The 17,644-nt window shown below is 25.5% G+C and overlaps 1 protein-coding gene across 7 annotated transcripts in view; it reads left to right on the top strand.

Moving 5' to 3' along the window:
- LOC100164904 overlaps positions 1–16,886 on the top strand; it is a 224,385-nt gene extending 207,499 nt beyond the window's left edge. For 5 of the 7 annotated variants that reach the window (XM_029490135.1, XM_029490137.1, XM_029490133.1 and 2 more), the window contains 4 exons: positions 2,298–2,399; positions 10,606–10,714; positions 12,506–12,790; positions 16,494–16,883. In XM_029490135.1, coding sequence (XP_029345995.1) covers positions 2,298–2,399; positions 10,606–10,714; positions 12,506–12,790; positions 16,494–16,609 — 612 coding nt within the window. In that variant the 3' untranslated portion in view covers positions 16,610–16,883. Of the gene's footprint in view, positions 1–2,297; positions 2,400–10,605; positions 10,715–12,505; positions 12,791–16,493 lie in introns of all 7 variants that reach the window. The other 2 variants (XM_029490139.1, XM_029490138.1) reach the window with 1 other exon arrangement.
- Positions 16,887–17,644: the final 758 nt, after the last annotated feature.

Genomic DNA, 17,644 nt, shown 5'->3' with positions numbered 1-17,644 from the left:
CGAGTGGAAATGGATGTGTTAAATTTGAATCTAATGATATATCATTGTATAATATTATGAAAAACGATTCTGAGCGGAGGCGGTCTGTCAGTCTATACCACTAAGTATAGTTTAGTTAGTTCATATGTCTTTTGGTATTCTTATATTAAAGTAATTTATTTTACTATTAGTATTATTGTAGGTTGATTACATTTTTTTGAAAACATTACATGCATTATATTAACTTTTGCGTCAATATCACTATACCATAGAACAGTGTAAATGTATAGGTAGGTTTAGGGAATAAATAGCTTAAGATTAATCTAGATATTTTGAAAATGTCATTGCGTATAGCAAAATATATTATAATAATGGAAAATGTTTTAAGTCTCTATGAATAATGTTTTTAAATAACAACAAGATAACAGACTATCATTGTTATTCGTTTAAATATACAATTTTGTCGAATTTGAAGTTATAATGCCTATAAAAAAAAAAATTATATTTTTAAATACATGGTAATATAATAAAAATTATTTCTATTCAATTGTCAATTGTTTTGATAAAAAAAGTTAAAATTGTTTTATCGATAATAACTGAAAAAAAAAAACTATAAAAAGGCTAGTATTAAAGCTTTTATAACTAAAAAAAAAATCATTGAAAAAAATCAAAATATTTTTCTTTTTTCTTTTTATTAGATAAAAATAGATATTTACAATCTGTAATATTTATATACAACAATAAGTAAATTTCATAACAAAAAAAAAAAACTTTATGGTACATAACATGAATGGCGTGAGGAGGGAGGCCCACCAGTGTGGATACCCTCTAACTTAGGGTAAAATATTTATAAAATGTTATCATGTATAGAAAATGCAAATATTTTAAGTGTCTAGGGTTATTCGTTTCAAAGCTACCAAAAAAGAAATTGATTTTGTCGAAAAACGGTTTTGCGCGATAATTCCCGTTTTTCCTTAACTTTTTTTTTTTGTTTTTCTTGATTATTTCGAAAAGTACTCCCCTCCCTCAAACTTAAAACAAAAAAAACAGTATCAACTAGATCTAATTTCATACCAGAAACCACCCTCAAAGTTAAAAATTAAAGGAATTTTACAGCCCCAAACGACTAGACTGCCCAAACTGACACAAAAAAATACACACAGTGTAAAATCAATACATTCATCGGTATGCTCGGAATCTAACCCAATTGAAAATACTCTTGACTAAAACTATTTGCATACTGAATGTCGTTATTTAATAGTAAATAAAAATAGATATGATCCTTATATACATATTATAATATATATAATAGAAAAGTCATGACTTTAATTAAAAACACATGAATAAATTATTTTAGTCATATTACAGAGAAATAATAAATCATCTTTCAAATGCCAAGATCAACATTCATAAAAAAAAGTGTTATACATTTTTTAATATATATTAGATAGCTTATAAAAACGAATGTTAATAGTTTCTCTAACAATATTAATATAAAGGTAATATTATAAAATGTGTATGTAATGTTATTCACCTTAAATTTAAAAAGGGTAATTTAGAATAAATCTTATTACTTTTTTTTTAATAAAGAATTTTTACATTATAATATAAATATCATTACATATAACATTCTTTCATTGTACAATACTAAATCAGTTTCATTGATAACATTTTACTAATATTTGGTTTTAGCAGTTTTATTAGATGTCTTTACTACTACTAGTTGTAATAATAATAATATTATAATTCAAAACAATAATATATAAATGATGGGTGAAAATTAAATTAAAAGTTATTTCGATTGGAACAACATGGTTTTTCAATTGCATACGTCAAACTAAAAAATAATAGTAATATATAAAATACTTTCAATGACATGATTCTGTTTTATGTTTCTAAAAAATGTACAATGCATGTCAATAAAATACAATAACTAAATTATACGAAACATAGTTTATAAAATATTCATGCTGCAATTCTGTTACATGGTTTTACGTGTGTCAAACATTAAACCTAACCAAGCTGTCCGATATTTTACCTACGATAAGTAAATATTTTAGTAATGATGAGTTTGTAGTTTGTATAATATGATATCATTCCTAAGTAGGAACTAAATCAATTCGAGTGTTGCATAAATCCTACTGCCAAATATTAAATGCTTGAACATCATTCTAAACACAGAAGTATAATAATTGTCAAGTGATAATAATTATGAACAATTATATTATAAATATAAGTTTGTTTAATTTAAAAAAAAATGATATATGATAAAACATTGTACACAGACATACACGATATTTTTATTTGTTTGCTTACAGGTGTCATGGATGAGACGGATAGACTATACAATTTTAACAATAGGAACGAGAAGTTATAGCAGTGACAAAAGGTTTTACGTAGACCACACCAGACATCTAAAGGTGAACCATATATAATTTTAATTTTAGTTTAGCAGACCTCACGATATATTATTCTGGGTGTTAAATAAAAAATAATTAGGTACACAAAATATTATACTCAAATTACTGCTAAGACAAAATACAATTATAAGATTTGTTTCCTAAATTATATTATATTATACTATATAGGACATAGGTGTATAATGTTATATTACAATATACGAAACTGTATGGTGAAGTGAAAATGAACCTTTATAACTCAATGACTAAAACTAACACGATAATTCAGTATAAAATGTCGGAGCCATGCGTGGCTAATATCGTTGGGTATATTAGTGAATAAATTATTTCATATGCATAAATATACGTCCGTAACTTTACAGGTACTTGGTTTTTTCCCGTCATTTTGGAACATTTTAACATTTTCTAGACGCTACTATAAATTGTGAACAATTTCCCGGTACAATTAAAGATAAAGCACTTTTACAATCAACACCCCGAATAGCAGTAAATATGTCAATACACGTACAGAACTAATAGCACCCACCCCACTTTGGCTCTTTGACAATAGAACCAAAGCCAAATGAGGGAGAAAAAAGGATTAAACGAATCAGTCTAAGTAATCAGCAAGAATAATGACAATAGCACCATTAGAGACTTTAATAAAGTGCAAACTCCTCCTTTTGGAGAAAAAAAAACGTTTAGTTAACTTTATAGTTGAATAGTTTTGTATAACATAATAAGTAGATACATACCATTTATGTTTAGTAATGGTAACTAAATATTGTGATGTATATTATAATACCGATTACCAGGTGATATATTAACGTAAGTAATACAATAACTATTTGAAAAAACCACATTTTTCTTAAAATATATATTTACACTATTTTTAATTGTTTAATGCGACATGCATTTTTAATTTCTTATTCTAGAGCAAAATATTTTTTAGAGTCCTTCAATATATACAAGTTGGATTTTTGTACGGGTAATTTATAAGTTATAATTATCAAAAGTTTAGATAAATGGAGTGGAGTGGTACAACATTACATCGCAAAACGTTTGTGATCCACTACTTATCAAAATTTGATCATTGTGGTATTTGAAAATAATCCGAATAATATTCTGCTTAGGAATATGAAATTAAAAGTGTATGTTGGCATTCAAAGGAGGAACTTAAAAAATGATAACGTTATAAATATACTTTTTTCAAACAATATTGTTTTGTAATGACTTAAAATTATGTAAAAGAAATATTTTCAAAAGGCGAGTAAGTGGATGTCGCTCTGCTGTACAGTAGGTTATAAGTGGGTTAATGTTTAATGGATTGTATTAAACTTGAATTCAATTATATAATATCATTGTATTAGTAAAAAGATTCTGAGTGGAACTGGTTTGTCAGTATGGATATTTTATATTATTATTATTTATTATAGCCTTCAAATTGAATTGATAATATAATATTATTATTTTAAATTCGTTTCTATGGTGATAAACAAAGCATTAGAAATTAAAATTAAGTTTTTAGCGATTTTTCGTAATTTGTCGGTGGTTTTTTCCGTGTCATTAAATAAATATAGAGAAAATCGAAAAATGACCTCTCTAAAGTACCATCTTGATCCAATTTGCTATAAGATAAGGTACTATATGTTGAAATCAAAGCACTCTTTCTGGTAGAAATTTTGTATACAGGATATAAAAAAAATAAAAAAAATAAACACCATTGTAAAACCACTAGCTTCCTCGCTCCGCCCAGAATCTAAAAATAAATTTATTACTTAGGAAACTCGATCCACTCAGAATCTAAAATATTAGGGTTTTCTGAAACAATGAGTTATTACGTTAAATGGATCACCCGTATAGTTTCATCGGATGAATAATAATATTAATGATTGACATTTTAGATTCTGAGCGGAGGAAGGAAGCTATTGTTTTTACAATGGTGTTTATTTTTTTATTTATTTTTTTATTTTTATATCCTGTATACAAAATTTCTTCCAGAAGGAGTGTTTGGATTTCAACATATAGTACATTATCTTTTAGCAAATTGGATCAAGATGATACTTTAGAGAGGTCATTTTCCGATTATCTAGGATAATGGTTATTTCAATAGTTATTTAATGTCACGAGAAAAACCACCGGAAAATTACGAAAAAACGCTAAAAATGGGACTTTAATATCTAACGCTTTGTTTATCACCATAGAAACGAATAAAAAATTATAATATTTTAATATTTTAATATTTATTCAACTTGCATGATAAAATAAATAATAACAAAATATAAAATATCCAGACTGACAAACCGTCTCCGCTCAGAATCGTTTTTCTTATACAATGATATTATATCATTGAATTCAAGTCTAATACAACCATTATACAATGACCCACTAGTAATCTACTGTACAGCAGAGCGACATCCACTTACCTGCTTTTTTATATTTGAAAACTAATTTACTTTAAAATTAATTTACTAATTTAAATACCTAATGTATTAATTATCTCTTAACTCATTGCTGTTAAAATGTCCTAAGACTATTTCGATAAGAAACAACTCAAATTTCAAATGTCTAACAAATAATACATAATACTATTTATAAAAACTTTTTGTACTTACTATATAAAAATGTCCATACAACGGAAAAATTAACTAGATGCCTACTGGATTTTAACAATAGTATTAATTAATTCCATGTCTCCAAGTCAGTATCACTGAAGTACTTTACGCGAAATTGACCAATTAAAATTAATAATACAAAAAAAAATATATATATAACAACACTTAAAATATAAAATTGTAGTTACAGCTCTTTCAAATAATAAATTCAGGATACATTTCAAATAAAATAATTATAAGCATCATAAAAATTATATTCTACTGGATTATAATAGTACACTTAACGAGATTCTAATACAAATTTAGTAGACATTTCTAGTTTTGACTAAAATAAGTCCACAAAAGTTTAAACAAAATAAGAATATGATATATAAGCGTGTAAAGACAGTTCTAAAGTATTTTTTCAGAAATACTATCGAAGCCAGTAGAATTATTGTTTTTGGATTCTGAGCAGAGCGATGAATGCGTGTTGATTTTACAATGATGTGACTTTTTTTATTTTTATGTCTGAAGACACATATTCTACTAGAAAATATTATGCTCTGATGGTCAACTTTGATGAAGCAAATTGGATCTACTTAGACATTTTAGGAGGTGAATATTGAAAATGTTCAGTACTTTTTTTTTTAAAAAAAAGGGGGGATAAATACGCATATTAGTTAAAGTCTTTATATTATTATTAAAATAATTGTAAAGTTATTCCGCGGGTTATCAAGAAGTTAGACCATCATCGATCAGAATCGTTTTATAATAAATTATAACTGAATTCAAATTTAACATAAAATGCATTACAGTGCCTACTCAATGACGAGGTACACTCAACCAATACTATGCAGTATAGCAGTTACCTACTTCCACCCTTTTTTTAATAAATAAAACGTTCCTTATCAATATTAATAATTATAATAATCAATATGTAAACATTTTAAACGTACACTTTAAAATCTCAAAATAACATTAAAGACCCACCTTTGTTTAATGTTATATTCAAGTAAACAAAAAAACATACCATAAATTATTTAAGTTTGACATTTCAGAAAATGAATTAATCACATAATATAATGTAAAATAAATTAATTTTATATAAAACTATTCTACTCAAACAATATATTTACATATTAGAACTATTATTGACTACTTGGCACTTACTATTCTATATCAGAGTAGTTAATACATAAATTAGTTTGCTTCATTATAAAATTTACATAGACATTTAAATAAAAATAAAATAAAAGTAAACGTTAATGCTAATTTCATGATACCATAAAAAAATAGGTAAAACTCATTGTTGCGGTTTTATTACTTTAATGCCACAATATGCTAAATTCGATTTATCATAATTTTTAAATTTAAACTAATTGATTTATTTAAATATATAAATTGTATGCTGAATAAGAATTATAGTGTAGGTAAGTATCAAACTTGAAAAAGATACTAACTTTTTCAAAAACTGCAATAAATGGTCACGAAAAAGACAATATTAAAATAACAATAAAAAATATAATAACGTTTGAAAGAGCTATAACATTCAACATTAAAATTGTAAGAGGTTTAAATAACCAAAACATAAAAAATATGAATATTTTTTTTTAATTTAAGCCCTGAACCAAACATAATATTGACAAATTATTGTTATTAATTTAATAGTTAAGGCGTCCATAAACGAAAAAAAGCATTGTTAGGAAATGTGTTTAAATTATGTTTTGTTTAAATATTTTATATTTGTTGTATACTTGTATATTATAAAATGATTAAAATATAACATAATCAGCTTATTTCGATTTTCATTTTAAAATAATACATTAAAACCAACTATGCAATTATCCATATAGTTATCAGATGATCAAATGTCAATGTTTTGAATTAATAAAAATTAATAAAAAAAAAGTTATTACAATTAATATAATATAGGTAGGTAGGTGTAGGTAGTGGATATTTTTAGTACACCGTTATGTATATTATGTAAAATAGGTTCATTGTTGAATTTTTTTCCATTAAAATTAATTATTATTCAAGATTATAATCTATTTTTTATAGCCTTCCATCCGAACGCAAAAAATTCTAAATAATCAATTAATTTTTGGTTATTTAATTTATAATATACGTATGATTTTTGCGTAGGAGGACTTCACACCCGCGTGTGTTATCGTCTCCGTCTTATAAATGTACAACATAGCAAAAACTGTTTTTCGCGGGACAAATGTTGTCTTTCTGTGTTTGTAGTAGTGGCTCCGAAATTTCTGAACACATAGGATAGACAATTATCTATGCAACAGCGTGCCTATATTTTAGATAACATAAATACAATAAAAGTTACTTTCTTCTAAAAATGTCGTTTTTTTTTTTTTTTTTTCATTTGGTGATAAACAATTATTGGATAGTGCTATTAAAAAAAAGACATGCTGTTGCACAGATAAAGTTCCTCTTTATGTGTTGTGAAAATTTGGTAGTTCTACAACAAATGTGGGGGTGACAAAAGTTGTCCCGCGAAAAACAGTTTTTGCTATGTTGTACATTTGTAAGACGGAGACAACACATGCGGGTATGACGTCCTCTTAATATAAGTACTAACTATAATATTCAATTAAAAAAAAATTAGAATTAAGAAAATTTTAATATATTATGGGTAGTATAGTCAATTTAACACTTGTTATTTTAGTATATTATACATAATTTGATTCTCGATTAAAGAGCTAAAATAAATTATTCAATTATTATTATTCGTGAATTTATTTATGTTTTATAATTTTCATATGGTTGACGTAGTACAATAATAAATTAAGCTAGAATTGTTTGAATGAATGTTGTATGGTATTGGTATACATAGTATGTATATATATAACTAATAAATTATAATATCATATCACCTTTATCTACGTCCATAACAATAAATATATTTTTTAGTTTAAAAACAATAAATTACTTCTACTTTATACAGGGTGGAAAAACGATGATTTGTATATATACATAGTATTCGTGCTAAGTTCACAACCCAAAATACTATAACTATTTATTTATTTTTGATCGTACTGTAACGACCGACCTAATGAAATTAGTTTTTAGTTATATAAAATTAAATTAGTTCTTAAAACAAATAAATATCGAAACAAAGTTCTATGTGTCCAATTATTTCTAATAAAATTATATATATACAGTAACACACTGTATATGAGTACTCTAACAGTTGAATGACATAGAATATACTTTATGCCAGCCTGAGCATAAACGAGTTAAAAAGTTAAAGTTAAGTTAAATTTAAATTTAATTTTTAACTTGACTGATTTTTATTGATATAAACTTAATAAATAAATAATAAATATAATACAATTGTTATTGATGATGCATATTGCATAAATATTTACTTTATATTATTTTAATCTATATTATTGGCTATTTATATACTATTTAAAAAAAATATTATAAGTTAGTTGTAAGTTTCCATATAACTTTAACTTAACTGAGTAAAAAAAAAAAGAATAACTATTAACTTTAAACTTTTTAAAATGTTTACTATCAACTTAATCAATTAAAAATTATCATTAACTTGCCCAGGTTTGATGTATGCTATTAATACTATAAATATAAAAAATAAATAATTAAAAATTATTATTTTACAACATAGGTACTGTAATTATTATAATATTATAGATATGTCAACATTTTTAATCATCTACATTAACAAGTACATACTACGTATTTCTGAACGTTTTACTATTAATACATTTTTTGGATAACATCTCTTTGGAACTTAACTTTAATATTATATATTTAAATTTTGTAGGCATTTAATGATTGTATGGTGTGCTTCATTTTAATTCATTCATAATATGATGAACACAAAGTTATTGTGTGAGTGTTACGTTAAAGGAATTTCCATGTATAGTCCTAAATGACTAGTAAGTAACATGGCGTTTGTTGTAAATATAACGTAGGTATATTTAGAAGTATTTTTAATTTTTAATTTTTATATTCTCATTGTTCTTTTATAGCTTTGTAAGTATTAATTGAAGTAAAAGAATAATAACTGTATTAATGATTTTATATAGGAGTGACTGTAAAATAAATACACATTTTTAATTCTATAATATAGTAAATATTATTTTAATAAAAATATTCCATGGAAATATTTAGCCAATAATCAGTAAAACTTAAATAAAAAACCAAAACAAATAAGGAATTAAATAAAAATTTAATTTTGGATACCAAAATTAATTTCTTAAAAAATGAAAATAATCAATATTCAACACAACTTTTTTATATCTTCTACTTAATTTAATCTTAAACCATTCAAGTTTTTTTTTTTTTAAACCAATATTCTACTTTCAAAGAAAATTAAATTAGGTACTATAAGATACGGAAATTTTCGATACTTAAGTATTGTTTTTCAACCGAATTTTTGAAAAAAAAATTAAGAACTAAAGGGTTCTGACCTCCAGGTAATTGGATACCTGTTATAGTTTGGGTTCATTTACATGACCGTCGTTATATTAAATCCGAAAGTTCCGATTTATTGGACACACTATTCGCTTCGCTAACCTGTAAACATCAATTTGAGATATTATTAATATTTAAAATTTGAAAGCATTTTATTGTGTTTGATACTATAATGGTTTATACTTAATACATTGTCAAAAATTCAAGTACCATCGTTTTTAGCTATTATCAGAATGCATTTTTAAAACAGCTACCTATTCAATTTCAAATCAATTGATTAAGCCACAACAATATTTTTTAACGCACTTTTACTGCTACGAAATATGTGTCCGGAGGAATAAAAACATTATTGTAAAACCTATTGGTTCCTCAAGCTCTGAAACTCCCAAAAAACATTTTACAAGAAAAATAAATATATTTTTTTTACATTTTCTCCGTATGGACAGTTATCCATTTTATTGTTTTGAAGAAAATAAACACAAAATCAATATCATAATATTAGTTTTTAGTTAGTAATTGACCCTAAATATAACAACCACAAATTAAAAAAAAATCTTTACACTGTTATATTTGTGTATAAGTGTAAATTGGAACAAGAATATTGTAACATGAATATTAAATTAGGTCACTGAATATTTATTTTAATCACACCTATATCTTCGTAATATTAATTATTGCATTAATCATAACCTAAGTCGGTAATCGGTATCATAATAGTATGACGAATACGAATATTTTATTATTGATGTCTGAAATATGATAATAATTCTTCAATCTCTCAGTATTGAATTTCATAACTTAAAATTCATTGAAACTAATTACAAAATGAAACTCCCATTAATATTAATGCAATTTTAAGTCAGTATACTTGTGTTATGAATATTTAATTATTTAAATAAAAATATTTTGAGCAATAATATTGTCACTGAATAATTCATGTGATATAATATATTATAGTTGTTATACCTACTCGAACTATATTATCTTATAGAATAATATATACACTTCCAGAATAATATATAATTTATTACCTAATTCTAATCAATAGTATTCGAATTTGTTTTAATCTGAAAGAGCTTAATATTTAAGTATTTACATAAAAAAAAAAATGTTCGATTCAAATTAAAACTGTGTTATACCTACTTTATAATTAAATGCAATTTGATTCAATTTTTCAGACATGGAATTTAGAAATAACACCAGTGGAAGCATCAGACGCGGGCTTATACGAATGCCGTATAGCTACACATCCAACTACCAGCAATTTTGTACATTTAAAAGTCACAGGTTAGTAAGTTGTAGTTTTAAAGTTTAGTGTATAAGCAGACACCGGCGAGGAATGCTTAAAGGATTTAAAATAACTTATCGTATTACGGTTTATATGTATAAAACACGCCCTTTATAATAATTAATATCAACGATGCTTCAAAACGTTTAATTGAAATTAAAACATTGTTGTGTTCAGATTCAGAATATGTCAGTAATTTCGAAAGACCCTGGCTTAAATTCGTTGACTGTTTTTATGTCTGAGCTAACTATTTCATCTATTTAAAATGACTACTACAAAAAAAACATGGACGACTTCTCCTAAGTTTGCGTTGACATTGATGGATAATATGCAATTCTCCGGAGATCGCGCGAAAGGCGTGTCATTCTATCATAAGACGAGAGTGAAATATATGTATGACGAAACATATAATATTATATACCTAATATAGCGGTTCACTCCATATTTTACTTACATACACATAAGCTGCACATATTGATCCAAATGTCGTGATATTTTACAGTGCATACATTGATTCATAGGTTAATTTAGAACTATTGTGCACTTTTACGAATTAAGTTATTGAAGCGTGCTGTCATTCAATTTTCACGATAAAATTCCTGTCTATAAACCTTTATTTTATGTTCAAACATTTCGTGATATTACGTTTATTTACCAGTAAACTAAGTGGCCGCATCAGAAAATACCACGAGGATAGAGTTCAAAAACAAATATTACGTAAAATAATTGTAAATATTATGTAGGTATAATATATAGTCTTTTGACTAATATTATATAACAACCTCTAAAATCTAATAGTTTATCCAAAACAATAGTAAGAATTATTTGAGCAAAAGACAAAATGTTCAAAATATACAGAATCATAAGTACCTGAATTACCTACGCATTGATATTCTGAATTTCCATTGTACCGAAGACGAGGAATTTTGAATCAATCTATTAGATTGTCATACATACATTTTAAAAGCTATTCAAATGATATAATACGACGTATTATGTAGGTACAAAATACGACTAAATACTACATAAATGTTATAATTAATATAATAACAATTTAAACAAGTGGCTGCCTTGTATATCTTATTATTATGTATTAAACGTCATATTTTTAATAATATTGCTCTTCGAATTTTAGTTATACTTACCAATATCATGTTGAGTATTACCTAATATTATAATACTCAACATTTGTTGAGATTATATTTTATTTTTCTATATCTAGAGAATTTCTCATCCCAGAAACTCTTATAAAAACTTTTCATATGTGCCATATTATGATACTCAGACTAGGTAGTTCATACAACTACTGAGTGCTTGTATGATAAAAAGGTGTTTGTTCGTGGCAAGATCAGTGAAATTAGTAGAGCAGACAACTTGTTAAGGACTATAATCATTAGTACACAGAATTTAATTACTCAGAAACTACTCGTTTGAGTTTAGGCTTAGATGCATCAATATTTTCAAAAAAAATCATTCAATTAGTAATTTACAGATGAAAAGGGTGGTACGTATTTTAAAAATAACTCTTATCCAACACTTTTGTGTACAAAATCTATATACAAATATGGTTAGAAAGTATATTTAAAAATTCTAAAAATCACAATTGGAATATACACATTATTAAAAGATCAAAGGAAGTGAGCATGTTCGGCGGATCACTACCTATATATTTCAAGACGTCTGAGAATATACGAGGTTGTCTTTTCAAACTCTGCATTCTCAAATAAATGAAATTCTACGCCACGCAAGCGTTTAAAATTTTTTTTTCATTTTCGATAACGTCCCTTTAGAGGCCAGAGCGGAAATCCTCGGTTCACCGGACCTGTACATCATGAGCGGCAGCAGCTTAAGACTGGTGTGCCGGCTACAGGGGTCAACACAAGCCCCGCTGTTCGTGTTCTGGTATCATTCCGATCGGATGATCAATTTTGACACGGATCGGGGCCTGGTCGTGCACATCAACAGCACGGAAAGCGACCTGATTATGCCGTACACAAACACGTCGGACAGCGGCAATTACACATGTCAACCGCAAAACATATCGCCGGCCACGATTCACGTGCACGTGCTCCAATGTTAGTATAATGATATTATAATAATATACTAAGTAAACACAGTAAACGTATAAATAACTATGGCACAGTGATGCCAGTCCGACGTAAATATCAGTGGCGTATTTGATGGTGGGGGGAGGGTGCACGAGTAAACCGTGCTCCTTTTGGGAGTCGCTCGAGTCTTGGTTTCTTTTTTTGTATAAAAAATTGTTAAATTAGCATTAAATAAATTTAAAATTATCATTATACTGTTATAAGAAAAAAAACTCGAGAACTCGCTCCATTAATGTGGAGCCTGGAGACTCCGTATCAAGTATTATTGAAAAAATAATGAGCACCCTCCCACACAGGTGAGTCAAACTTCAGACACGTCAAGGTGGAAGAATACAACGATCCATTGAATAATAAATTGTGATACCACGTTATGCTTAACGGGTGTTCACATAGTCACCTACACACAATATTCTCGTTAATGCCAAGATGAAACTTCAGGGTTATAAAACTATATATAGGTACTGATTCTATTCATACTTGGGAACTAAATAAAAATATAATTTTTTTTTCTGATCCTCAAATTGGTTAAATGGCTTTGATGGTCCTATCTATTGTGTCACTATCCTCTGGAAATATTACGTACTCAATATACGTAAATATAATTAAAATATACAAAAAAATATTTCGTTTAACGAGAAAATTATATTACAAACAAAAATTGAATTGATCTAATATTGAAATTAATTTGCTAAGATAATATTATATAGAATTTAAATTAATTTTACAGCCAGTTTTATTTCTATAAGTACCAACTATTTTTCTTCATCACAGTCCATTATTATTTATATATTACATTCAATTTATTTTACAATTTTTCGAATCAAGTTTTCAATATTTAATTACAAACACTGAGAATGAACTCAGTTCATTATGTCATAACAAACATAATAAATTATTTTAATAAGACATTTTAACAACAAATTGTTCGTAAAATATACTAAACTATTTTTACTTTTGTTAGACAATTTTACTAAATTTTATATTTAGTTACTCAATATCACACATTCACACAATATATTTATTAGTTACCAGTTTTTCTTAATTTCAAATAGTTTATACTTAAAATATCAGTTACCTAAGTTAATTTTAAATGCGTAATTTAGGTATTTGTATTATTTTATTGTCGTTTAAATCGTATTTTACGTTACAAATGAATTATCTAGTATATTTTTCGTTAGCAAATAACCCACTGAACCCTATACAGTTCCATAGAGTTCAGTGAAATAATCATACAAAATCAACAATAATTAAATTTCACTGGAACCAATTAAAGGTCAGTGAGATTTTGTTCACATTATTTAATTCATATTAAATAGGGACAATCGTTTTTTATTCTTCGTCTTAAAATGGATTGGTTTATTTTCGTATTTCCGTTTTTTTACATTCAGGACATGTTTTAGTGTAACGCAAAAAGCTATACATATATACAACTTTAGAAATATCTAGTAAGAATTTTTTGGCGCGGAAATATCCAGTTGATCCGCTGGATCAGCTGCGTTCAATTTTCAGCTCGACCGAATAGCGATAACTAGCAACTCCGATTACACGGTTTATCTATTACTGTGTTTTCAAAATCCTCGCCAAGTAATTCTTGTCGTGCAATTTAATTTAAGTAATAACGTTCATGTCTGAATTTAAGCGTCTATCACGTAATTTGTTTTCTTAAGACACCTTATTTCGAAATAAAAACAAATATTTTATGTACCTATGTATATTATAATATTAAAATTAATTATAATATGTTGACTCTGATTTCAAAAACCGAATAGGTATATTCAAAACTATGTTTCTTTAAACCACATTAACTACAATAAAAATCACAATATACGCAATTTAAAACTGTGCATGTCATATGCATTTGCCATTTATTCATTAATTGAGTATAAACTATTATATTTCGTAAAAACGCTTAGTCATATTTCCTATTCCAGGCTATATATCTAAATTTAGATTCTGAATAAAGAAGTTAAGAAGTTCGTGATATACCTACTTAAATAATTAAAAATGTATTAAAAATTAATTAGTTCAATTATAAAATTGAATGAATATAATAATATAATAAAACTAAATTAATTAAAAATTGGTCGATTTTACCCATATTCGTAAAACAGAATTCATCAATCGGTTTTTTTTATAAAAACATTATATTATGGCATAAATATAAAAAAATAATAATAAAATTGAATTGAATAAGGTTGAAAACCACTGGTTTATTGAATATCTGTATATAATATTAACGTGCATTTTGGTAATACAAATATTTATTCCTGTAATTTTTATATTGAAATGGGCTAATTTAAACATTTTATTTAATTTCTCTACGAGTTTAATTTTAACTATTTACAATTTTTTTGAATTTAACTCTATTTGAATTTATATTAATTTATGATCTGTATAATTCAAATTTAACTGAAAATAATCAATTTATTTGAAACAGTAAGACGTACACTATTTATCTAATACAATTTAATTTATACATGAATACTTAATTTATAATTAAACTATGGTGTGATGAAAACTATGGTGAATTTCAATAAGTTTGATTTTGTGTAATTTCAGTATTATCAAATGTATATTATGCATCTGATCATGACTGGGTATTGTATCAACATTTAAATCAGGTGTCATAAACATGTGTCAAACAATTACAATAACGCTAAAACATTAGAGTAATACGTTTATTAAGAATGAAATAGTACAGATTGTTGTTATCAATGTGTTTCCTTTATATTTCATACTAGATTAATTTTAAAAAATTGTCGCATTCAATGAAAACTATATGTAGCTACTAGGTACCTAATATCAAAACATCAAAATTCATAATTATAACATACATTTTGATAATTTATTCATACTCTAAATTTGCATACACAATTATTATGTTGTAATCAATTAATTTAGTGAGGTGTTATGCGACATACGTGTAACGAGTAACAAATAACACACAAATTAACTTAGGTACGAATTATAAAACTTATAATTTATTATGTATATTTTATAATGAAAAAACTTACATTCAAAATGTTTGTAAAATATTTAAATATGTCGATCAATCATGACGTGTTGATTTGATTGATATATTATTAAAAATGTATAGGTATCTGGTATAATGGTATCATAATATGTTTTTTCTTGGTATAAAAAAAATAATCTCTATAATAATATCTGATAATTTAATACTATGATTTAAAACTATTTGCCAATATTTAAATCATTATAATTATAAAATTGCATAGATATAAAGCTTATAGATTTGTTTTAGAGAAATATTTAATGTGAAATAATGTGTTAGACAATCCGCTATACAACAAATTATAAGGTCGTAAAAATAATTAATTTTATTCGTGCACTAATGAAATTTTACTGTCGATTGTTGGTAAAAAAAAAAAAACAATAATTATACACTGTGCGGAAAAATCGTTGATTTAAAAAATAATGGAGCGATTTAGTGACCAAATTGCATGTTGGGCTAAAATTAAGTTTAAACGAATTAAGAGAGGTGTCGAACAGTACATTATAATATATGACGCTTACACTCATAAACATTGTTCTACACTCTTACTCGAAATTATAATATGTAATAATAAAATGCAACATTTTCGCATTTTAATGTGTATAATATTATATTATAATGTTACACACTTTTCCTTTTTGTTTTATGTTTTATTAGCTGAAGTACCGGCGGCCATGCAACACGGGGTCCGTAGCTCGACTTCGGGGTCATTCGCCATCTCCAATTGTGCTATGTTTACAATAATCTATATGCTTTTGCAAATGTTAAGCTAAAATGGACTGGACATTTGTAAATAATATTAAATAAATATTACATTATAATTTTCCATCATACTAATAATAATTATACATTATGTTTTCAATGTAAATAGATAATAATATAATGATTACGATGTATTATAAGTTATAATATTATAATGACATCACTATCGTGTTACATTAATCGATGTGTATAAATCTATAATCAAACAAATACAGTAAAAAAAAGGAAATATTTATTATCAGTTTGTTTGCGTAAGTTTTTTAACATTTTATTTTGTACAGGCAAGTGTGAAATTTAGCTTTTAAAATGTTTAAATTAAACTGTTCGTGTTATAAAATGTGAAAGAATTAATAATATTTATGTTAATTGAAGTTTTGTGAAAATATATTCGTTTCAATAAACTCCGAAATAATGTTTATTAAATTTTAACTAAAGCAACGAAAAATAATTTTTTTATCAGTTAATTATATTATAGTAGTCATAATATATTATTATTTAATACTAATATGTAATACTATTTACACGCCATAAATACTTACGTAATCATATCAAATGATTATTTAAATATTGTCAAAGGAATAATATCCAACAGGTGTAGTTAAATATTTAAAAAATTAAACAAAAATTGACACAATTATTTTACATAATATTGTTGTATTATTTTTGAACTTGAAAAATAAGTTTCAACTTTTAGAAATCAAATAAATAAAAACGATTTTTTGTTTATTGTCTAAGATACTTCATAATATTGTAAATTAAAAATATTAATTAATTTCGTAGTATGAAAAAAAATGGCTTTTAGGTTTATAAGCAGTATTAATGATCAGACTATATTATTCTCTATACCAAAGTGTAAAAAAAAAATAACCAGTTCACATAGATTCAAAACATTATCGTTAAAACATCCAATGTTAAGTTTATTATAATATACTATATTATCATAACTTAAAACTTAAAACTATTATTAATCATAACCATGAAACTTTAACTAACATTTAACTGAAGTAAATAATTTAACGTAATGGTAAGGCTGTACATATAATATT

This window comes from Acyrthosiphon pisum, chromosome A2 (assembly GCF_005508785.2).
Source record: "Acyrthosiphon pisum isolate AL4f chromosome A2, pea_aphid_22Mar2018_4r6ur, whole genome shotgun sequence".
Classification (NCBI taxonomy): Eukaryota; Metazoa; Arthropoda; class Insecta; order Hemiptera; family Aphididae; genus Acyrthosiphon; species Acyrthosiphon pisum.
Note: the sequence above shows the minus strand (reverse complement) of the source record. Positions and strands in the feature narration are given on the sequence as shown.